At 43.3% G+C, this 23,807-nt stretch overlaps 1 protein-coding gene across 5 annotated transcripts; it reads right to left on the minus strand.

The window, feature by feature from the left end:
* Positions 1 to 2,578: 2,578 nt before the first annotated feature.
* Positions 2,579 to 23,509, minus strand: sema6dl (sema domain, transmembrane domain (TM), and cytoplasmic domain, (semaphorin) 6D, like). Of its 5 annotated transcripts, none has more exons than XM_044190783.1 (20): positions 23,249 to 23,509; positions 16,746 to 16,917; positions 16,102 to 16,213; positions 15,039 to 15,099; positions 14,760 to 14,822; positions 14,529 to 14,630; positions 14,153 to 14,243; positions 13,798 to 13,917; positions 13,378 to 13,466; positions 12,334 to 12,551; positions 12,118 to 12,249; positions 11,339 to 11,494; positions 10,463 to 10,636; positions 9,970 to 10,110; positions 9,655 to 9,732; positions 9,469 to 9,527; positions 8,817 to 8,873; positions 8,102 to 8,284; positions 6,602 to 6,843; positions 2,579 to 6,489 (listed from the first exon to the last, which is right to left on the minus strand). In XM_044190783.1, exons 2-20 carry the CDS (start codon positions 16,867 to 16,869, stop codon positions 5,368 to 5,370), a joined length of 3,324 nt encoding a protein of 1,107 aa, XP_044046718.1. In that variant the 5' UTR covers positions 16,870 to 16,917; positions 23,249 to 23,509; the 3' UTR covers positions 2,579 to 5,367. The 5 variants fall into 5 exon arrangements, with proteins under 5 accessions (XP_044046718.1, XP_044046634.1, XP_044046805.1 ...); XM_044190699.1 differs by lacking the exon at positions 23,249 to 23,509 and adding an exon at positions 22,295 to 22,538; XM_044190870.1 differs by lacking the exon at positions 8,817 to 8,873.
* Between the last annotated feature and the right edge of the window lie 298 nt (positions 23,510 to 23,807).

Genomic DNA, 23,807 nt, shown 5'->3' on the forward strand with positions numbered 1-23,807 from the left:
AATGAATTAAAATCTCTGCTGCCTAGCCTAGTTCTCTCCATCCTGCCATGTCTCTCACTGTTTGTGTCTGTGGTGTCAATGCAGTTGATTGTAGAGCTTGGCTGAAACTCAGTAAGGGACAACTTAGCCCCTGTATGTGCTTTATTCTCTCATTAAGCTGTTTTGTTTATAGCTTATCCACAATCCAAACGTCTGTATCCACTCATCCTAAAGGCCCTGGAAATACTAGTCCCTTCCTGTCTGCACTTCCATTCCTCATATTTCAACAATTCTTTTCTCTCCCCTGCTTTTGCTTGCCTGCCTTTTAAGTCACTTTTCAAAGCAATGTGTGCCATTAACCAACTGTCAATGTAAGGGTGCTTGGCACATGGATTAGACTTTGATGGCTTTTCCTGACTGTAGAGGCTGTACTGTAAAAGCGTCAAAACTTTTTTTCAATCCAACTCGGAGAAATTTGGGCTTCTTCCCTGTCATTTAATTCCACTTTCAAATGAAGCATTACCCGGACACAGATTTTAATGCATCAGAGAGAGAGAGCACATGTACTTGCTAAAGCCCACAAAGAAACCCTCTAAGCACCTTTCCATGACTGAGGCTTGTAAATGTAATTGCTGGTTTCACCTCCGGGCTCTTAAGAAAAGAGGACAGGAGTACAGATGGACGATTTTCAGTTTAATCACCATTCCTAAATTTGTAAAGAGAGGCTGCAGAGGAAGCCAGAAAGCAGAGAAATTGACCAGATCACTCTCTCTGTGTTAGTATGTTCTATGTGTGGTGTGCATGTGTTTTTTTGTGTTTCTGTATTTTCTGTTTGTGAGTGTTGCACTTTCAAAGCATATTTTAATTTGTACTTTCATCTTCCATGCATCTAGATGAGTGACCTTGCTGTGTTCCACTTACTTAAGAGATGTGTTTTTTATCATCTTCCTCTGTCCCTTGTGAAACACACAAACATGCACAGACACACACAAACATGTCTGCAAGACAACAAACGCATGCTTTTTGTTGGTGCTAGCAATGAAATTAAGTGTGGCCAGGCGGACGGACAAGTGAATGAAACAGCTACAGAATCACTGGCTGTGTTTGATTTGCCTCCACTAATTCAAAGAGACCATCTGATAAATTGAGAGGATGGGATGTACATCAGAATAGCAAGAGGCGCCTCTTTGTTGTTCCCCATTCCCAACCAAATCACACCCCAGCCCCCATTAGAACACCCAGAGGGGAGAATGTTTCCCTTGTGTGTGTGTGTGTGTGTGAGAGAGAGAGAGAGAAAGAGAGAGAGAGAGAGAGAGAGAGCTGGGTTGCTAGGAGGTGTGAGTTTTCAGGAGGTCCTGCTGAAAGCAAATGAAGGAGCACTTGTGTCAACATTCTGACGGCAGCGATGAGCCACTAAGCCTCCCGGCCAAACAGCCAAAGGGCTGCATAACCCTTAAAACCCTTTTCCTTTCAATCTCGATATTTGACTTTAAATGTTTCTGTGATCGTTGACTTGAGTTAGCACACAAAATGGTGATTATGATGGTCAAAAGTTAGTTGTGATGTTTTTTAAGATGATGTTTTGGACATTTCTGCTTTATTTGATAGTAAACAGTGAAAAGGCATGCAGGAAATGTGGGGAAGAGAAAGAGGGGGGATGACATGCAACAAAGGTCTCCAGCAGGATTCAAACTGCCGATGTTGCTGTTATGTGGTATGCGTTTTTAGACCACTAAGCCACCGTGACATCCCATGTTTGTGATTATGAACAATTTGGACTGATGCATCTGCATTCCTGTTATGTTTACGATTGTTTTGCATGTTTCTGTATTTGTGTGAACTTCCCATGAATCCCTATCAGAAGTTCAGTACTACATCACATGAAGCACATGTGATTGTATGTGCATGTTTGTCTTTTTGAGAGGGGAGTGAGAGGTAATTCCTCAGCGGGCAATGTAATCATTTTCTGTTCTTCAAATCGGAAACACATCAAACTGATTATCCTTCATCCAACCATCACTCCTTTATTCTTTGTTGTTGAAAGCCAATCTTATCACAGGCCTATCTGGGTGTAACATCATGTGATGGATGTTTGTGCTCCATGCATCTAAATGTATGCATGTGCTAGTGTATGTGCATTCCACCACAGCTCATTGGTGGCTCAGATCTTATGCCTTGAGCAGTAGTAAGTCCAGATGTTTGGTGTCTACAGGAACATGCTACTTTGGAAACTTTCCCACATGCTATCTGGTGTGGTTGACTCTGTGCTGGCCCCAAACTTCAAAACAACCCAGCTCTAAAAATAGTCTGAAGCCCTTAATCATTCTGCAGACTCTTAGTGTCTCTGATAGTCAGCTCACAGAGCTCAGCTAGGACACATACAGTATTTCCCCCCACCAAAGTCATGCTGTAAGATACATCTCATGGCTCTTAGGTTGGATTCATAAGGCAGTAAGCATCTGATTTCTAACTCTTTGAAGCACCCCGTCATGCCCTCTCACACCAGAAACACATGGCATAACATTAGGAGCCAACTTATGTAACCCATTCAGGCTACATGCCAAGTCCTTGACATGAAAAATACCCCCAAACCACTTTCTGTGCAGTAATGTTTTATTTCAACTATACATGCCGTGTTAAAAAAATCAACAAAAAATATCATGAAACAAAGACCATCATTATTATTTACACATTCACAGTACAACTTTACAACATATCTACACGCTCAAATACTCTGGAGATCTTATATACAGCTGGCCTTGCATCGCCATGTTGCACAGTATTTAAATCAAAATGACATGACAAAATCCGGTTCATCTGCACATACACCGAGCTCAGCCTGAAATATAAAGGCTTCAATTTAGATTGCAACAGAAAGTTCCAGTTCATATTGCAATATACAAGGCAGTTGAGCAGTGTATGTTGAGTGTATGTTTGTGATGTCAGTGTGCATGTGTCGAGTAGAAAAGAGAGCCCAAACACTGGTTAGATGACAGGCAGAAAGTCTTTACATACAATCATCACTTGTAAACAAAATGTGGCTTTGGGCTAAACAGGCAATTGACACGGATAGGATTGCAGATGTCACCCAAATAATGTACCCATTTCTAAGAGAAATGATCCGTCCCTACTGACCAATAGGAACAATTGCTGTCACTGCAATCCAGGGGAATTACAGATTCTGCATGACCGCTGCCCATGCCAACAGGCGGCTTTTACGTGAACACTGTGTTAATACATTGGCTATGGGCAGGATGTGCTGTGTTGAGCCGACTGCTCCACAGTACAAAGTCTAACCAACCTACATCCCACTGTCAAGAAAATACATTCACTGCATGGCACCTCAATGTGGTGGATTAACACCATTCTTTTCAACACCGGCAGTAAAGGAGAAAAATTGATTTATACCCCAAATAAATGTTTTTTGAATGTCCTTTTGTACAACTAGTATTCACAAGTGGAATGTTTGTCAATTTGTTTTTACTTCGATTTGGATTAGGTAGTGATTTTCCAACACATCCTGCTGATTTTCAAATTGCTTATAGAAAAATTGTTTATATAGAATATGACAATAACATACAGAGAACCAATTGACATTGCCATTATTATATACTGTAGTAGTTCATTTTGTGAATAAGGCACACAATGCACAGATTCAGGTTCACTTACCTAAAAATATTTATACTCCTTATTTATAGTATTTAAGTATATACAGGATCTTGTCATTCCCAGCATGACTCATTTGGAGACATTGGTAAATGTTGTGTTGATTGTACAATGGCCACACGCAGGGAAGCTGCACAGGGAACACGGGCTACAGAACCAGCACGGCAGATGACAGAGGTGTTACATCCATGTATTGTTCTAGGGTTAGTTTAATATACCTTTAATAGGATTAATGAAGGAGGAAAATTCTAGTGTTCTTCTATTAGGGGACACACACGTTTGACAGAAGAGAAGTGCCCATAAATGTTGAATTCATATACATGGGCTAAACCATTGGTGATGCTTTAGTTTCATATAGCAAATTCTTTAAATAACACATTAAAACATTATAAAGGCAAATAATTTTGTTCAAAATTCATTTATAGAATGAGATGAGAAATGTATGTTTTTTTCTTAATACCATTGCTACATAAAGAAAGAAGTCTCTTGAACCACCAGTATAATTCCTACAAAGGAGCAGTGGAGGTTAGGAGAGGTTTCAGTCCTGGGGAGAAGCATTTTTCCCATGTATCAGTTTTAACAGTGTGTTTGGTTGCTGAAAACTGTACTTCTTGGCCTCTGTCTGTGATATAACACACACACACACACACACACACACACACACACACACACACACACACACACACACACAAGCAGATCTGCACACCCATATCAAGGGGGTATCCCAGTCTGGTAGAGAAAAAATCAAAGATAAATACCTATGCCTAAAACCAATAGCAGCAAATGTAATAAGTAAAATTTCCAAGTGAGTTACAGAGTCCCTGTCCCAGTATACACCCAGCATGACCAACTTCACCTCAGCCCAACCTTATTACCACAAAAATATGGTTTAGGCTTGTATCAAATGGGTTCAAACTAGACCAAAGGTGAGAAAATATTGTTGAAATGAGAGACAGTGACTTAGGTCTTAGACAGGTCTTAAGGTGCATCCTCCGTCATGTGGTGCCACTCTTGATAATTAACTTTGAAGGCTTAATATGTGTACTGCCTTTACACAAACCTGCTTTCCAATCAACCAACACACACACACTCATTCATTTACACTCTTTTTCTCTGTTCATTTGCTGCTTGATTCAGCCGTTTACGGTCATATGTATCTTAAGCAACATGCACACTACGATTTTTGAGTTTCCTCTCCTCTGCCCCCAGCCAGCTTACTAACAAAGGCATGGCCTACCTCTCATCTTTGTTCAGTTCACATTAGTGGGAAGACAGTGCTCAAGGGCAGTGACAAGTGAGACCCATTCTTCAAGTATTCCACTGTTTTTAATGTGGTACCACATGCACAGACGCACAGTAGCGGTCCCATCTAGTGTCCTAAACCTTGTACCTAATATGGGAACGGGCAACACCCACGCCCAGATACAATGGGAAGCAGCAGATTCACCACTGTCCACTGTTCATATCCTGTGGCTACCGTGACAAGTGAGGGAGATGGAGACGTAGGGAGCGAAAAAGCCCCAAGGAGTATCTTTGGCCACATGTGTGATTTTCCCTTTTTAGTGTGAGTGAATGTGCATATCATTTAAAGGGGGAACACACCTCAAGTCGATACACAAACACACTAGGCCCTACCCCATCCATAGCCCCCTGCCCCAAGCCCTCAGGGCTCAAAGCTCTACAGTCAAGGCCAAGAGCTCACTAAGAAGTGTCCATGCTCTTTTAATAACTGTACTTATTGACCACTCGCATCTGTGGAGTCTGTGGTGGAAACCCATTGGGTTTAGGGGGCACATCTGGCTTTAGCGATGGGGTCCGTTTAAGCCCTGTGCGAGGGAGTGAGCAATGCCCACTGTAGCTGCTCTGTCGGGATACAGAGGATGGGTGGGCTGAGTGCATTCCTGCCCCCATCACTCCGCCATGAGAGTCAAGTCTGGAGGGGGGTGTTGGGGGCATGTAACCCCCTCTGTTCATACTGTGTTGGCGAGACACAGACACCCCCATGGTTACCCCATTTGGTGAGGTGGATAAGGAGTGCCTGTGAGAGGCACTCCGGTGGAGTTGATACCCCCCTCTTTGCCTCTCCAGGGTGCCCCCCATGCTCAGGCTGCCCGTTGGTGTGGTGGGAGTGGTGGGCATGGGCACATCAACCCTCTTGGTGGGGCTGTGCCTAGGCAAGGAGGAGGAGGGAGAGTACAGGGAGGCCTCACGGCTGGGCACCCTGGGGGGTACTTCAGTCAGTTCCTCCATGGGCTCCAGTGTGAGGTGTTGCCTTGGGCGGGGCCCTGATCCCTCTTGAAGAATGGCCTTGGGGTTGGCCACAGAGTCATTGAGGTGTTTTAAAAGGTCATTTAGGGTATTTCTAGCATCCACAGACCTCTTCTGGTCTTTCCTACTTCCCTTAGAATCTGGCTTCTTTTCAGATGAATGTGGCAGTGTATCATCTCCATTGTCATGGTTAGGGTGGTCATGTGTGGCATTGGGCAGAACAACTGCACTAGGGATGTGGGAGTGTCCCAGGGCGAGGTGAGGATGGTGGGTGTTAGAGTTAGGAGGAGCAGGAGAAGAAGGAAGAAACTGCGGACTCTTGGCTGATGAGTTGGACTCCTTACGGGGCCCACTGGCCTTCCCGTGAGCCCTCTCCCACTGGTTTTTGATGGGCTGCAGGCCTTTCTGCTGAAGCACAGGGGTGGACTCGGGTGTAGGCAGGGCAGCCAGCTCAGGGGGCTGACAGCCGTCCCGCAGGATCATGGTCTTGGTGTCACCGTTGGGTGTATTCAGGTCTTTGCTGTTGCTCAGCAGATTGGTGTACAGCTTGGGAGAATCAATGTTGGTTTGGTACTCCTAAGAATGTGACAATGAAATCATGAGATTAGACACAATTTCACAGCTTGTTCAATCACTCCTCTCCACAAAAGAGGTTGATGTAGCATTGGAGCTGGTTTTATGACTGTACCTTTACAGGGCTGTCAAAGAGGCCGTTGAGCTTGACAAAGCTTCCAGTGGAGTCGGAGCAGGACGGTGCAGACTCTGCATCCTTGTGGACATGTCTTGGCTTACGGAGGAATGAGTCTCGGTAGCAGAAAACGATCAGACCAGCCAGGAGAGCACCCATGAGAAAAGCAGCAAACACGCAGGTGATGAGGATGTTCATGTGAACCATCTGGTTGGTCTCACCTGCTTGGATATCCCACACACCTACAAAACATTGAGGCATTGGTTAACCCCCTGGTGAAAGCAGTCAAAGTGCTCAGTAAACTGTCCCTCCCCATTAAACAGCAGAAATGTGCATATTTGTGTGTGAACACAATCATGCATGAGTTTCTGCTTTTATACCTCCCCCCATACAAGGTAGCCAGTCAACCACAACCAAATTCCATAAATATTGACACATTCCTATTCATCTAAACCCAGATGAGGAAGAAATATGGTGAAAATTGGCAGAAGCTGTTAGGTACCCACATCCATTTCACCATCTAAGAAGCAGTGCTACGTTAGTTCAGAAGGGAAGACTTAAGGCCCTTTTAGACACAATGCGACAACTGCACCACTGCTCTCTGAAACCAGTTATTTCCAATGGCTTGCACTGCGCCACGTGATCTTTTCGTTGCGTCGAGCAAAGTGCTCAGTGCCACACAGCGCACTGCTCGCGCACTTTGAACTAGATTGAATTTTGGGCGCAGAGCGCAACAGCGAGCACAGCGCAAATTGCAGTTTGTCTGAAAGGGCCTTTAAAGTGTTGCCTTGATCCACGTTCCACTACAGGCTTTTTGTCATGCGTTTAACCGGTACCAAAGAGTTAGGAGTGCAATCTTATCTGAGATAGAGAGCCAAATCAATCTTTTCGCATGTTGTTCAGAGGAAAGAGAAGCAGTGCTTGACTTCCAGGTGTTGAGATAGCTGCTGCTCTACTGGAAGTTTGTTAGTAACCACAGACATTGAAAGAGTTAGTCATCCACCGTGCGACCACAATAGTGATGTGGCAGAGCAGGCCCAGTCAATGATCTACCAGCTAGGGTAAACTCCTACTAGAGCTAGAGTTAAAAAATCTATAGTGGCAGAGACAGAAGCTAAATCCAAACAAACGATTTTAAAGAAACAATATGAGAACAGTGAGTGTAGGGTTTAATGATTTGAAAACTGTGAATAAATAATTCAAAAGAAAGAAAGAACATAAGACAATTACAATTTAAAGGAAAGAAAACAATGGTAACATGAAAGTATAATATGTATAGCAACATAAATTATGTATGAAAATGTCTATTTGAAAAAAGACTAAATTAAAATCTGCCATGTTATCTAATGGAAACCCTAAATAGCTGCCATTGTGTGCACGTGTGTGTTTGCATATGTGAGTCTATGTGTGAATTCTCATTTGTGTGGCTTAGTGAGAGTTGTTGGCAGCTATCAGATCAGACTCAATACAGCATGCTGGCTGCCTCCCTGCGGGCCTTACCCTCTTGGCCCCCTGGGATAGAGTCTAAAGAATGGGAGGTGGCTGGGTCATCCTGCAGCACAAAGCCTGAGCCGTAGAGCTCTGGACCAGGCTCAGAGCTGGGGCTCTGAGTGGGTATGAGTACTGGGGGGTGTATGGGTCCACTGGGGTGGACAGTGACTGGCGCTGATGAAAACTCCATGTCTGTGGTGACAAACAAATTGTTAACAAACTGTGCAGACGTGGGTAAAGCATACTGTTATCATCCCGGTTAGTAGGCATGGGCAATGCGTTGTTTTTAAGTTTAGTGGCTGAAAAAATAGTGAATAAACCTTATCACAGTTGACCTTTACCAAAATGTTGTGTTTTCACATTCACAGACCAATGAAAGTACATTTTAGTTATTTGTTTAGACAATTTGGAAGGAAAAAAAATAGAGGATACTGAGGTTCAAAGAGGAGTTGGTACACAACAGTAAGGATGCCAAGGGATGGTGGGTGGGCATGCAAAAGGGAGAAGGGATCTTAACAGGAAGTGATGAGTGAAAAGGAGGAAGTGAATCTGTGCTGAGATAGAGCACCAATGTTGAATTTGTTGTTTGTGAAAATGAAGCAGGTGACATTAGCATTCAGGAGGTGTTTGGTAAGAAATAATGAATGGTAGCAGTGGTGGAAAGACAGGGTTGGAGATGCTGAACTCAAGGAAAGAAACCATTTGAGTAAAAGATCAAACTAACCAGAGGTAGGGTCGCCAAATGATTTGTAATCTGGCGCTGATGTAGTGCCCAAAAACGCTAAAAGAATTAAAAAGGACAAGAAATCAGTATAACGGAATTCAGAAGTAAAAAACTAAAATCCCTGAGACACTAAGAGTGCAGTTTAGTTGGTTTAAAAATAAAGATATAACGCACTCGCTAGCAGTGTCTTTTTCTCACTGGAGTCACTAGAGGCCCTCTGGTTCTGATCAATACTGAGGTTCAGCCTGGGTCATGTTTAGTTGGTACAAATGAAGGGACAGACGTTTTAAACTAAAATCAGTAAAGGCACATTTTCTGGCCATCAGATATCTTAAGACCTCTACCATTTGCACCACCTGAACATGGCCCCAAATTGTACATGTCCATGTTTCTGCCTCACAGGCGGCATAGGTTACAGGTGGCCATGTACTGTACGCAGATGTGTGTGTTAATACTGCACATAGACTTATGTAGGGGCAAGTTACTGGAGTGGTTACTGGTGTGAGTGTGCACGCTCATGGTGTGTGTGGAGATGAGTTTGTGTTTCATTTGTGTACATGTGTGCATGTGTGTGTCAGTGTATGTGTATCTGTGTGTGTGTGTTTGTTTGTGTCTCAGGATAGATGGCATGGCATGGAGATGAGATTCGTACCGTGGCAGTCTCCCAGGTGGGCAGTGTTTCCATATTCAACGTCCTGCTCATATCCAGTCCTGAAAAGAGAGCAAAGAAGAGATAGATCGACAGAGAGATTATTCCAAGAGTTGCAAAAATTCTTGTTATCTAATTTTTTTATCTATAATATTTGCACTTTATATTGCAGCTGAGGCTTGAACTCACAAAACACCAGGCTGTATCCTCTCACAGGCTCCATGAGGCTTCCAGCCACAGTAAGGATCCCTTGATGCAATGCAGGACCTGGTGTCATACAAACACACACACACACACACCATCAGAACACCCGGTTTAATCATTCTGGGAAGTGCACTATAATCATTTGTGACTGACTGAACATTAACCACAAGGCATGAGGCGAAGCTGCTATCGTTCCCTTTATGACATTTACTGAAAAACAAAACAATAAAGTCACAAACCTATGACCGACCGTACAAAGCACATTTTAACCCCCTATGTGTGCATTAGTGCGTCACTTACTTGTGGCAAGAAGAATGCCTTTCACAGCGACTTAGGGGAATACGAATGACACAGCTTGAAAAGGCGACATACAGGCTGTGTGCGTCGTTGTCCACGTGCAGCGAGAGGACACGCTTGTCATCCTCGCGGTTAGACAGGCACCTGGGAAGGGAAATGAGAAACCTGATCAGAGGTTCATCCGATAAGTCTGTCTACTGTTTCAGTCTCAGTAGATTTAATCACTTGTTAGGTGGAGAAGTCACATAAAGTTTTTTTCTCACAGTTTAACAAGATTTTAACCTCTGACACACAGCAGCGTGCATGTTCAAGTCCACAAATAAGCACAAAAGAAATATACTGGACATGTACTGTGCATGCACAGAAAGCAGACAGACTGCCATCTGTGCCAGGAAGCTTCACTTTAAGAGTTGCTGACTCCTCTGCCAGAAGACAGAAGGGGAAGAGAAAAAGAGAACAGAAGCAGACAGAGGGTGAAAAGTGTGTGTATCCCTACTTGGCCCTGTTGAAGACATCTATCTCCTCCAGAAGCAGGCTGTCATTCAGGGACACAGAGGAGGTCTTGGCCAAAACCTTGAGGACAACCCCTGACTCAGCCCCAATGAACACCACTGTGTAGTTCTTGTGAGGTCCTGCTTCATTGTCCACAGCCAGCGCTGTCAGTCTGTACCTTCACACACAGCAGAGCAGCATGTGTTACTCACAGTAGGGGTCATTCAAATAGGAGAGGCCATTTTGAATAGATAAATAATAATGAAAAAATATATATACAAAACTTAACAAAGCACCCAGGCCTCTGGTAGTGGACCCGAGCTCGAAGGATGAGACCACCCGCGGAGGGTGAAGGACGAAGTTTATTTATATACACATCACTTTGGCTCTTGAGTTACTAAAGATCAAACTGTTTTTTTTACTTCATTGCTGTGTGCATTTTTATATCACCATCTTGACTGTTTACCTACAGTGGACACAGTAAGTTAAAAGACATGTGTCAATATTGATATCTTCACGTGTGACTGGGTATTGAACCTCAATACTTTTTCAGTACTGACTTGAAGCTGTCTGTAGCACTGAGTATTGAAAGTTTGCATCAAATGCTTGGTCAGATTCTTCCATCTTGTTTACCTTTTCTGTAATCATATCTTAATGTAACTTAATTAACCTATAACTTCTATAATTTTACACTACCTTATTTAGCAAAGTTCTTGGAGAGCTGCTTGTGATAAGACAGCATTAAACACTGATGCAATGAGATAAGTTTAGCATATTTGGTTAAACATTTTTTTTTAAACAAATTAATTTTAAAGTATCAGTATTAAAACTGAGGTATTGCAATGGCTCATACCCATCCTTAAGGCGCTTATGCATTTACCTGACGCGGGTCTTCGTGAACCAAGGCTCATCCCCAATAGAAGGCACAGCTGTGTCCATGAGGGGGTGGGACTTGATGAACTGCAGAGTATCGTCCGGGAACTCGATGGAGCTCTTCAAGGACGCAGCTGGACCATGACCTGCACAGCACCCGGGTCTAGAATGGAGGGTGCACATGCACAGAGGGCAAAAGGTCAAAGATCAATCCATACGATCACACACCAGGGAGTAATAATAACATGTACTGAAAAGGATGAAAAGTGCAACGAGAGGGTGGGGGAGAGGAGCAGGTGCTTATTAGGATCACAAAAAGGCCTCAGCTGGAAACATAAAATATACATATGCATGGTTATCCTCCATCAATGATTTACTGGGTTAATGAGGTGCTTTGTGGACTTTGTGTTTTGGACACAGAGCAGAACTACAAATATACGTGCTGATTGTAAACAGGTTAAATATGCAACGCGTCTAATTATGCCAAATTAATTATTTAATCATCAGCAGATGGTGAATGTGTGTGCTGGGTCAAAGCTAATAACTTGGTCCCTTACTAGTGAAAAAGATTTGATTTCATTGGCTTTAACATGGACAAAGAAGGGTTAAGAAAAGGGGGAAAAATGACAGGTGGTAAACAGCTGCTGAGTCAAGCGCCACCTGCCAAAGTCATGTTTAAAATCTGAAATTCTTTTTTGTCTTGCCTTCTTGGCTTTGTATGCTTTGGAATGTGATTGATTTGAAAATGTGGAAAATGAATGAGTACAACAAGATTTCACTCCTTACCGAGGTTTGGGCAGCTTCTCCTCTGGAAATGGAGTCCACACAGAGTCAGGAGTCTTCTGCTCTTTGAACCGGCCCCAGAATACTTTCTCTATGTCGGCCATGGAGAAGGCACACACTGCTGACCCTGGGATACTGTGGAGAAAGAAATACAACAATGTATTGTCTTTCTGTCCTCTGCGTTGGTTAATTCAACAACTAACGGCAGCCATGACTCACCTGTTCATCTGTGTGGTGAACACACCCACCACAGAGGGAACTCCGTTGATGTTGATGATGTCAGTGATGGACTGAAGCACATCAAAATAGAAGAAGGACTCTCCTGGCACGGAGCAATTCAGCCTCGCTTTCACAAAAGACGTCCAGTGCTTCTCCAGCACCCGCTGTGACCCACCGACGTCATTCTTACAAATCCGGGCTACGCGAGAATACACAACCTGCGAGGAGAAGGGGTTTATGAGAGGACAGAGGCAGGTGGAAGAGGAAGGCAGCTGGGTGAACGTCACTAAAAACACTTCAACATGCTGAATAATGCATCTCTCCATCCTGTAGCAACTCGGCGCAAACAACTTAACAAACACACACACACTCATCTTTAGCCTTGTGTGTGGAGATTGTTCACCCTGACTGGAGCAAACATTTAAAAAAAAGAACACGTCCAATGGCCTTGACTGACCTAATGCAGCACATTGCGAATGTGTGTTTGATTGCACATATTACCAAGGCTTAGAGTATAAATGAAGTGTGTGAAGCAGTTGGCTTTGACAGTTTTAATAATTTACCAGTGCAAACCCCCATCAGAGGCCAGGTGTCACCCAAGCATTAGTAGGGTTGAAATATTTATTGGCTGGTGGCTGATGGAAGATGCTGGCTTCCTGTGGCTCAGCCAGACCAGCTCAGGAGGAGGCATGGTCAAATCTGAAGTTGGCCTCAAACATAGAACATCCTGATGCGTGTGTGTGTGTGTGTGTGTCATGGGGAGAGGCAGACACAGAGCACGCAATCTCTGGGAAACAAATCCTCTCACTGTGTAATGGATTTACATTAGTAGAACATTCCCAGCAAACACTGGCTGTTGAAATTTCTCGTGTATTCTAATGCGATGTACCGTCATCGCCTGAATGGGCCCCATTACCACTGGGGCCATTTGTGGCAGAAACGCATGCACTGAGGGAGGTGTAAGCCTTTTTTTGGATAAAGGCCTGCATACTGTATCTGTGTGGAATATGTAATGCATTATAAATGGCAGGTGCACTGTCTTACCTTGCCCAGATTGCTGTGCTCCACTGCAATCTCTCGGTAGAAAAAGTACACATAATTCCCATACTCTGCTGCATGCAGGAAATGAGGTTCTGAGGGAGAGACAGAGGCAGAGAGCTGAAGTGTATTTCTGCACCGTCACCACCACTGTGCATGTTGAATATTTAAGGGATTTGTACAAGGCTGTATATGACTGGGGGTGACCTAGATTGCCTGGGAGAGAACAGGCCATATCCCCATGGAGCTTGGCAAGGCAGGAGAGCTCTCTATCACTCCAAAAACAGCCTGTACATACATACATACATTTACCATGCAAAAGCACTATGGGCATTTAGCTAGCTGGCAAGTAGACATGTGTATCTCCAGGAAAGCAAGGGGAGAGAGAAATAGAAGATTGAGAGCGATGAAGTGGCATTTGCTTACCTTTCAGCCATTTGGAGTCATATTTGATGGTCCTCAAGGCTGATCCATCACCCATACTGCGATAGATGACAGCATCACTGGCCTGGAAGTCAGCTACAGTTGCAGAATACAGCTTCCCTTCTAAAAAACAAAGCAACAAGGAGTACATTCACCAAAAACTAGGATACACTGCTCTTCAGTGCTTTCTTGTTTCTCTTCGTTTATGAGGCTTAATTGGCTGAGTTGTTATCGCTGCAGGCACAGTTTTACTGTGGCAAAGACACAAAGGTGATAATGAGAGCATAAGTAGGAACACATTAGTTCTTCTTCAGCAAGACTAACTATGTGTGTGGGTGGGTGGGTGTTTGACCCTTACCAGCAAAAAGGGCAACGTTGGTTTGCTTGGAGTCAAATGGGCATCGTGCCAGCCCATTGATCTCCTCCCCATCAAACTCTAGGTTATCCAGCTGAAGGGAACACAACAATCACCCACACATTAAAGCAGTTTTGTCAAGGGACACGGTGAAAATGAAGACACAGAGAAACACTAGCACGCACATGAATCAGTCAAACGAGTCTAGTCAAATGTATTTGAAAGGAAATTAAAATAAAGGGTGTGTTACCTAAATTACTCTAAGGACATTTACACAATACTAGTGTAGATTTTGTGTGTGTGTGCCTTTGTGCACATCTGAGCATGCAAACTTTGACTTGTGAAAGTGCCATGGCAGGTCCTGGCACTGGATACTGACCCTGTAGTATCTGCACATGGGGTTGAAGCCGTTGGTACCACAGATGAACACCAGGTCATCGTTTCTGGGAACCAGCACTTTGATGAAGTTATGGCACTCGTCCTGAAAACAGACACAAACACAGAGCGGCGTTTTGAGAGGCAGCCAGCTTCTTTGCTCACAGTTTAAGACTCTGTCTGTGTGGTGAAATATAAAACAAAAGGTGCGCGGGGAATGATTTTTAATACATACTCTGTGTTTTCCCTTGACGGCACACATCTCTCTGTCAGCTTGGCCCGATCGCCATGTAAGCTTCTGTAAAAACCAACATGGAGCATTAGACACATGCACGGCACAGTAAATACACACATACACTTGCACACACTCACTCATGCACACGCACACACAGTCCTCCCTTTTCCACTCTCTCATTTTACAACCTGTCCAGTTTGTGATGAATGGCTCTGTATTTTCTATGGAGCTCTTTTAGTGTTTGTGGATTGAGAGAGCAGCTTGTGGCGAGAATCTTACCCGGTAAGGAATGATCTCGTTCCTGTAGGATTCTCTCAGACTGACTAGGTACACCTGATCTCTGTGGACAGACAACAACAAAACACACAGCTCAGTGACACAGCACAACCAGGAATATGCTTATATAAAATATAATCAGGGCTCATCATTTTAAATTTTTCCGTTTAAAAAATTTAAATCTGGGGCTTTATCAGTGTTTATTTTTAATATTAGTGAAAGGGTAAAATTTTGATTAAAAACAAATTCAGGTCTTAATTTAATAATACCATTTTTCAACACATCTACTGTGTGGTTTAGCCATTTCTTGTTTTTTGTACATTCTTAGAGGGACTCTGGTGCATAATCAGCAGCTCATTTGCATTGTTTTCCCAATTTTCTAAACCAATCTTCTCCTTTTCAAGGTTTTCTCTCAAAACCTGTAAAAAATGAAAGTGATGAAACTAAAATATAGTTCATTCAAATGTCTGTATTAGGTGAACAACAAAGAGGGTGCTGCAGAATTATGCAACTGGCTGTTACATGAAAACCTGAACATATCCTCTCTGCTATACCATTTTACATGACAATCACTTATTGTTTTGATTATACGCCGGTTATTTAAAAAAACGTAATAAAACCAATGGGGATCAAATTTTATCAACCCACAGAGACCAACATTTTGCTTCACTTTTAGTAAAAATATGTGAATATCCCAAACTGGCAATACGAGGATCCACCTTTCAGCAGTGATACATGTGGTGGTGATTACAGGGGCTCCAGAGGTGGGAGTTTTATACTGTAGATGTCGAGGTGATTTCCTGCTACAATATTAGTGCTGGTGGTCAGATGAATCCCAGTGTCCATAAATACCAAAAAGACATGTAAAGATGCCAAGAAATCCCTGACAGAGTGTCAGGCCGACATGATAGACGTCTTTCCTGGATCAATACTGGCCATATACATCAGATGCAGGCCTAGAAGCCAAAGATCCAATAACACTAAGAGCCCCCCCCCTTATGTCACTGTTTACCTGCCAAGGAGTGACTGAGTATATGGTGTGGGGGATGTGTGTGTGTGAGTTTACCTGCCAGCGATGAAAAGTGTGTCCTGTATCTTGGTCATCAGCTGAAAGTCAAGGCGATGCTGTGACTCATTGCCAGAGGGCCTGCCTCTGAACACAGGGTACCTCCGTGAAACTGTAAAGACATCACACATGCACACATACTGTTAATGGGAAACTCATGGTAGAAGCAGACACCCTTGCACAGATAAACCACACTCACTTCTTGCTGCATTTAACTTGACTGTATTGATCAGAAATAAATATGCTGTGTATGTGCTTTATACAAATCATCCTGCAATTAAGGTAATGGTACAGTACAAATGCCTACTGTATATTCTGTATAATTATATCCATGTGTCATTGTATTGTGTTTGTGTGTTAGTTAATGGCTGCCTGTGTCAGCACATCTCTCTGTTCTTCCAGTACATCACAGAGATGAAAATGAAATCCACTTAATGCCGCAACTGACCATATAGCAGATTGATTTTATTACTATGGATATGGCATGCTAATGTCTGAACTGCTGACACTTACAGCTGGTATTTGTCTTTATTCCATGTGACTGCAGTGAGTAAAAAGTGTATATTAAGGATAGTTGTTGACTTTTTCAGCAATTGTAATCTCTACCCCTGTTCTGCTGAGTTCATTTGCGTGCATGTACTCACAGTGTGCGTCAACGACATCGAGGGGTACGGTGTCCTCAGGGAAGCTGACTGCAAGGAGTGTGCGTGAGGCTGTCATCAGCAGCAGCAGCAGCTCACTGAGCAGAAGCGCAGCTCTCTGGCCCATGGCTGCTCACAGACGACACTTCCTGTTTCACACTAGTGGAGATGTTACCTGGAAACACACACAAAAGGCATGCTTTTGTTGCTTGACGTGCAATACGTTTCATGTTTTATTAAACCCACTGCTGCAAACTGTAGTCTTACGAGCCAAATCCTAACCCTTCGTTAAGCTCAGAACAAGGGGGGAAAAAATCCACAGTGAAGTTTTTCTTTTTTTGTTGATACCCACTATGTTAGTAAAATAGAAACATACGGCACACATAATGCCCTCTCTGGCTTATTGATGACTGAGCTCTCGGTGGCAGTGCTTGGCGTTTCCCCTCTACCTCTCCCTACATCTGCTGTCTGAGGGAAGGTCAGCCAACTGACCGGTGGGGTGTCTCGGTGTGTGTTGGATGCAGCGGAAGTCCACTCTGTTAGAAACGTAGCAGGCCTGCTGTCTCTGTACATCTGTGCTCTGATTGGTTTGTCCTGGGCCAGGCTCAACACTAATCAGCACATTGCAACTTCATCACCATCACTAGTGTAGCCTCTGCTCTGACCTTAGCTGACTTCTATTAGCGCTCTCTTGGCTGTTATTGCTCCTGTTCTTGTGCTTTACTGCAGTGCAGTGATTCACTCATCTTTGTGTTATGAGGATCTAGTCATGTACAATTGTTTTGACATAGTAGTAATTTTTGTGCATAGTAGTTTGTACATCTGACTGTAGACATGATACACCAGCAACTACATTAGTAATAATTTATTGTGGGAGTGGCAGGGGTTTAGTGTGTATGTTAGTACGTGGAGGAGTGCTTTAGAGACAGACTTGTCTGTGCATATTAATGATCGGTGTACATTCAAATATTTATAAGGCAAACAAATTATTCATGCAGGCAAAGCCTGAACGGATATAAACAATTTACCGGGAGACGTCACACAGGCAGAGGGATGGATTAGCTGGGAGCACACTGGGATACACACACACACACAAACACACATGGTTGCACATACATAATCACTCTTTCAAATGGTGTAATGCAAAGACTGACGCATGTGCATGCACATGAACACACAGACACAGACACACACACACACACACAGTATTGACTCATTTTTCAATTAGCCCCAAAGCACACCTGCTCCAGTGCTGTGTGTGAGCCCTGCCTGCCAAGCCATTAGTGCTTTGATTGATCCACACAGGAAGCATGGCAGATCAACAGCCAGCAAAGGCAATCTATGGACTTTACCATATCACTGTAGCCATGTGAGAACTTTGCAACTCCCAATCTGGTCAGAACATTGGGCTTTTTTAATCTTTCCAAACACTTAGTTAAAACACTAAATGAACAATAATACACGTAGCTGTCAAGTAAATTAACCATAACATACATGGTCATCAAATAGAAAATTAGTCAGCACGAGGTGTTTACCTGACAGCAACAATATACATCAGCATGTCAGCCTTTGGTCAGTGGATGTGGATTACGCTACATAACATACAAATTGGCTACACTGCCCTAAAGTCTACATGTTGATATAAAGAGCACAGCATGTTTTCCAGGTACTAATAAATCCAATTTTGGTCTGAACAGTTACTGTATGATGATATGTCACTAATAAGAATGGAAGTGGTGGGGCTGGAATCAGAGTGATGCCAGCATGTTTTAGTCATCATCAGTGTGTAATCATGGCTATTCAGTACTCCGTGGGACACTGAGGCCTTTAAAAGAGCAATGTCATTATGACTGAGTAATGCAAGGCCTCACCAAAGGCAACGCTTCATCTCAATTATTCCACTGAATAGCTAAATTACAGGTTTGATGTTTTGACAAAATATAAAGATTGTATGAGGGCAAAAAGGTTGCTTTCTCTTCCTATAACTACAAACATCAGTGATGCTGGAGCCGTCACTATACTCTAATCTAGATACAAAAAAATCTCTGGACATAAACGATCCACAGATCTATGCACACATGCTTCCACATCTATACAAAAGAACAACTGTCAGCAACCTAATCTAAACAAGAAGTGATGATTCTGCTCTGCAAAGAGAGACAGTGGTGTTCCGTAAAAGCATCGCAGCTATTTTTTTTACTACCTGGTTAAGATGCTCTCGCAGCAAGAAAGTAGCTGTATTAAAACCTAAGACCTGGGACAGGAATAGATACAAAACACACAACAATAAAAAAGGGGGCTATGAAAGGTAAATAAACCAAGCTCCACATTTCAATTCTATAGTGCAATCATACAGGCTGCAGGCTGTGCTTCTAGCCCAAACTTGTGTTCACAGGTAAATCATTTCCTTGGTTGTCAGAATTTAGAGTCCTGCTCTATATCGGCTCTTTGTAAGCATACATGCCACTATTTTCCTGCCATTCCCCCTCACTAAATAATTTGGGAGAAAAACACTCCAACCAGAGACAGAAGCTCAGCTCCAATCTCCCATGATTCCTTGCATGGTAATAGCCATACTGTGGAGGCGAACGCTTTCCTCAGAAACTTTAATGTAAAACAGAAACAGAAGACATCCAGAGGTCAGTGATCTAAAATTACTTCTCAATCTCCAGTGAGCCCAGCATGTTTCTATTGACTATTCCTTTGCGCTCTCTGGTTCCTGCCCTCCAGTGTGTGTGTGTGTATGTGTGACTGTATGTGTGGGTGTGTATGTGCGTGCATGCACATATAGGTCTCAACAAGCCTAGAGATGCTGGCCTTGTCACGCAACTCACTGCCATTCATCCTTGCCTCACTCTACCTCTGTTATTACAGGCTTTTCAATGTCCTACAACCACACACTTTCTCTGCTGATGTTGTTGGCCCAGGCCCATGGTGTTAAACATGGGGAGGGGAGAGAGGGAGGGGGTCTGGTGGATTGCTATTTCTGCTGATGGTGGATGTAGGGATCTGTAGCCCAATTCTGGTAGTTACAGCTGAAGATTTAGTGTTCAAAGCTTGAAATGACAGATTAACACATATTCTCCTTTTAGCTATGCTTTCACTGGCATATGTCAGCCATAACCTCTCCTCCACCGCAACACTGGATGGATGTATTTTTACAGGGAAGTTCTATTGGGAGGAACTGGGGCTAATAAAAGGATGGCAAACAACAGCGGTGCGTGAGGTTTTGTAAATTGTGTGTGAATGTGATGGGTGGATGTAATCCCAGCAGAACAATGGCTGCTGCTGCTTGACTTGTCATCTTGCACCATACTGAGCTGTAAACCTAACAGCACAGGAAACCAGATAGCCCAGGAGTTCAGTTTCAGGCATTTCACTCCCCACACTTGGTGTATGTATATCTAAATGTGTGTGTAAGCATGCGTGACTGTGTGTCCAAAACTGGATATGTCCTACAACATGGCTGTCTCAACTCTCAACTGTGGCTCTGAGAAAGTAATCAAGATGCAGCCACACAGGAAAGTGAGTCAGCCAGATGATTAGAGCAGCCACCCAGGCCCAGAAATGATTACCACTCCTTTTCCCACTTCAGTAATAACCACTACCCCTAATCGCATGCTATTTACCTAAGCATCACTTCTGATGGGGCTTGGTTGGACTTGTTGCTTCAGAGATTTGGCAAAGGGAGAGGGCTGTGCCACCCTAAACCATGCCTCCCTCCTTTTCTTCTCTACCTTGGTGAGAGGAGGAGTGAAACAGGAGAAAGGCTGTTCTCAGCAGTAGTTCTGCTATAGTAGAGCACAAAAGGGCTGAGCTGCAGGTGTGACCAAGAAACAAAAGGGGCTTTGGGCAAGTCAACACAATAGAGCCCCACCCCCGGTCAGTGGACCTATGTTCAGGAGAGTTGTTCTGGGGCTCCTAAAAGGGGGTTCTGAGGGAACAAAGCAAGCTATATAAACATCTTGACTTCAAATGCTGCACACAGGGTCAAACTTTTATCATTCAACCAATTTAGCATTGAACAAACTGATTTCCAAGCAGCAGTTTAAGGCAACCATAAGGCTGTATGGTTTAATGGCGGTTGTTCCGGGGTCACGGCCGGCTGTAGTGGAGGTTAACAGTGATCGTTCTGGTCGCTGAGTTCTGACCCTGTGGCCAGTGAAGCGAAGTGAGACACATCAACCAGCTGTGCTGTCAATGAACCCTCGGCTGGTTCTGATGTTTGACCTGGCCGGAGTGTGGTGCTCCTGCCAATATCAAGTTTGTAGTTACAGTAACCAAGCTGGGGTTCTCCTATTTCTGTGACAGAACTCCGACACCCCAGATTTTCAGGGAAATGTACACATCTGGTTTATGGTTTTAAACAAACTAGCTCTGTCTTTATATTTTTGTAAAGGGGCAGGACCGGTTTGAGAGAATAGCAACAATACAATTTTGACCATGGACATATTTAAACTAAATTTAAACTAAAGTTCATCTCCTTTTGCTCATTTACTTAATTTGGCCAAATTTTCTTAAATAATGGGACACATTATGCCTAGAACAATTCCTAAAACCAGGCTACTCTAACCTACTCACACTTACATGCCTCCTTACAAAACAAATGAACCATTCTAATTCTGTCTCTTTCTTTATTATTCTTCTGTTTCTCTTCCTTCCTTCATTCGCTAGTAATTTTTCAAGTTTTGCTTGGGGATCTTCTGCTCCTCTTTTGCGCACACAATCCATGCAGCAGCCCGGGCTCTAATGCTTGCATTGTGCGGACTGGGGCGTAAAGGCATTCAAGTTTTATCCGTGGTAAATCTTTTCAGACTCCTTTAGCCCACATGTAGGACTCATACAAAAGACAACAAAGACGCGGGGGACAGCGGTGGAGTGACAACAGTGATGGGGCTGCGTTTAACTGCCTCCACAGCACCTAATGCATGCACAGGGCTTGGCTTTCGTGCTGCTCTGCCTCCAAAAAGGTTAAGAGCGCTTCACCAATGTATTATCCAATATAAGATTACAATAATGAAATTGGGAATACATTAAAAAGATTAAAAGCATCCGAGAGTGATCAGTGAACAACCTTCAAGTCAAACTGCCCGTCCTGATCGTCTTTTATTGTTTAATACTGTGTTTGCCAGCATGCTCCGTCGAATCATGTGCAGGTTATTTTTATTTCAAGTTGATTTTTGTGAAGTCGAAATGTTAGAAAACACTTTCATTCAATACACAATAGAAGATATTAGATATTGTGACTGAAACTGTAGCAAAATAAGGACACTTCTCTGCATGAAAGGTCTGTTAAAGACCAACACTAGCTGGCGTGGCTCTGATTTTACTGTCGGTCCATCATAATCTATGTGTACATCTCTCTTTTAAAAATTGGTATATTTTACTTTAAATCTACATACTTGATTCCCTTGTACAGATTCTGTTCACAAAGTAGCTCTCCGGAGAGAACAGAAGCCAGAAGTGATATGTCCATTATTAAATCCAAGGTCCGTCTTAATAATACAACACAGTGTGTCTCCTAAAAAATACACTCGATCTAAGACACCTACCTTGAGTATCCGAATTTATTCATGAATGGGCAAATCCGACTGAATTTCATATTCCTTTGGTAATCCATTTAAGAGAAAACACACAGCATGTAATATTCCTGTTATTTTGAGCTCCATCCGGACCCCACTTTTCTCTTTTATCCAGTTGCGCACAGATTTCAGCTCCGCTCGCCACATATGAGCATTTTGACTGCCTGCTCTGTCTCCGTCCCCGGGCCCCTGCGCTCTGATGACTGATCTTCAAAGCGCTGCCACGACCACGCAGCCCCCTCCCTCATACACCAATACACCAGCCCCTTCCACTACTATTAACTTTCGAAACCAGAGGGAAAAGACATAAACATTAACGACGCGCTGTCCTTACTACGCTGCGCTCTGACTTCATGTGCAATCATTGATTTAATGCTGATTTAGAATAATAGAGGGCGTGCGGACTGCATGCTATAACACATATCCACCAGATTAAAAAATAACTAGATTTACACACAACACTTTTCTGTACTTGTTTATCCTAATAGACAATTTTCACATAACTTTGGATTCATCACTTTGATACATGGTGTAATGATGCGACTATAGAAGTTAATATAATAAAGATTTCTTACAGCTTCAATGGGAGGTTAAACTGTCTCACAAAGAAAGAGGTGAGTAAACTGTTTAGATTTGGTTTACCCTCTGTTACACCGCTTTATGAGAGCTGGAAATACGCTTCCGAGCAGGACAGATAAATGTTACCGGTCGTAAAAGAAATGAATGAATAGTATATTGGATTGAAGCATAAGTAAAAATAGTTCAGACCTGAACTATTTCTGTCCTGCAACGATCAGTTTTGCAGAGCAGCATAGCGACGTGGTCAGGAGAAATATTTTGTATCCCAGCACAGACTTCTCCTCTCGACTTTCGCTGCGTAATGCGGTGCAACAAAGTATATCCACGTAGCTGCATGGAACTCACCTCATCTGAATTGGTTAGTTTGTATCCTTTTGTGTTGCTGTAATCCAAAAAATTATTGTGTGCGTCGTATGAGTCAACTTCTCCTGGCTGAGAGAAAAACAAACTAATGCACGGCAAATGGTGTAATTCGACCCGTGTTAAGTCAATCCATCCAGAGAGAGATCCACAGCCTACCAATAAGCAGCGCTCTTGCTCCAGTCCCACCCCCACCATCCATCTCTCTTCAGTTGGTTTGGGCTTCTCTGCCTTGCTCTGGCTTCCTTCCTTTCTTTCCAAGAGCCCGAAGAGAAAGAAAAATCGACCCCCTCCTTCCCGGCTCTCCTCCTCCTGTGACCCCGTGTTGCCCCCCTCCCTCTGTTAAACCCCCATCCCCCAAATCCAAGTCAGCAAGAGGCCTAGTTAAAATCATTTCAGCTGAGTTGTGGCTGCTTAGTAAAATACAGCTTTAAAAACGTTTGGATTTAAGAGGGAGGTGGTTTATCCTTCTACTTCATTATAGCATCATGCAACTGATGTTTCTATTAAAAGTGGAGAAATGATTAATAACGATATAAAAGTA

This window comes from Siniperca chuatsi, linkage group LG1, assembly GCF_020085105.1.
Source record: "Siniperca chuatsi isolate FFG_IHB_CAS linkage group LG1, ASM2008510v1, whole genome shotgun sequence".
NCBI lineage: Eukaryota > Metazoa > Chordata > Actinopteri > Centrarchiformes > Sinipercidae > Siniperca > Siniperca chuatsi.

Excerpts from the sequence above, each read along its gene's own strand:
- sema6dl (XM_044190783.1), bottom strand. The coding sequence starts at position 16,869 with ATGGGCCAGAGAGCTGCGCTTCTGCTCAGTGAGCTGCTGCTGCTGCTG. Across the intron at positions 10,637-11,338 it reads TTCACGAAGACCCGCGTCAG|GTACAGACTGACAGCGCTGG; the intron begins GTAAATGCATAA and ends CTGTGTGTGAAG. Across the intron at positions 6,490-6,601 it reads TCTTTGACAGCCCTGTAAAG|GAGTACCAAACCAACATTGA; the intron begins GTACAGTCATAA and ends TCACATTCTTAG.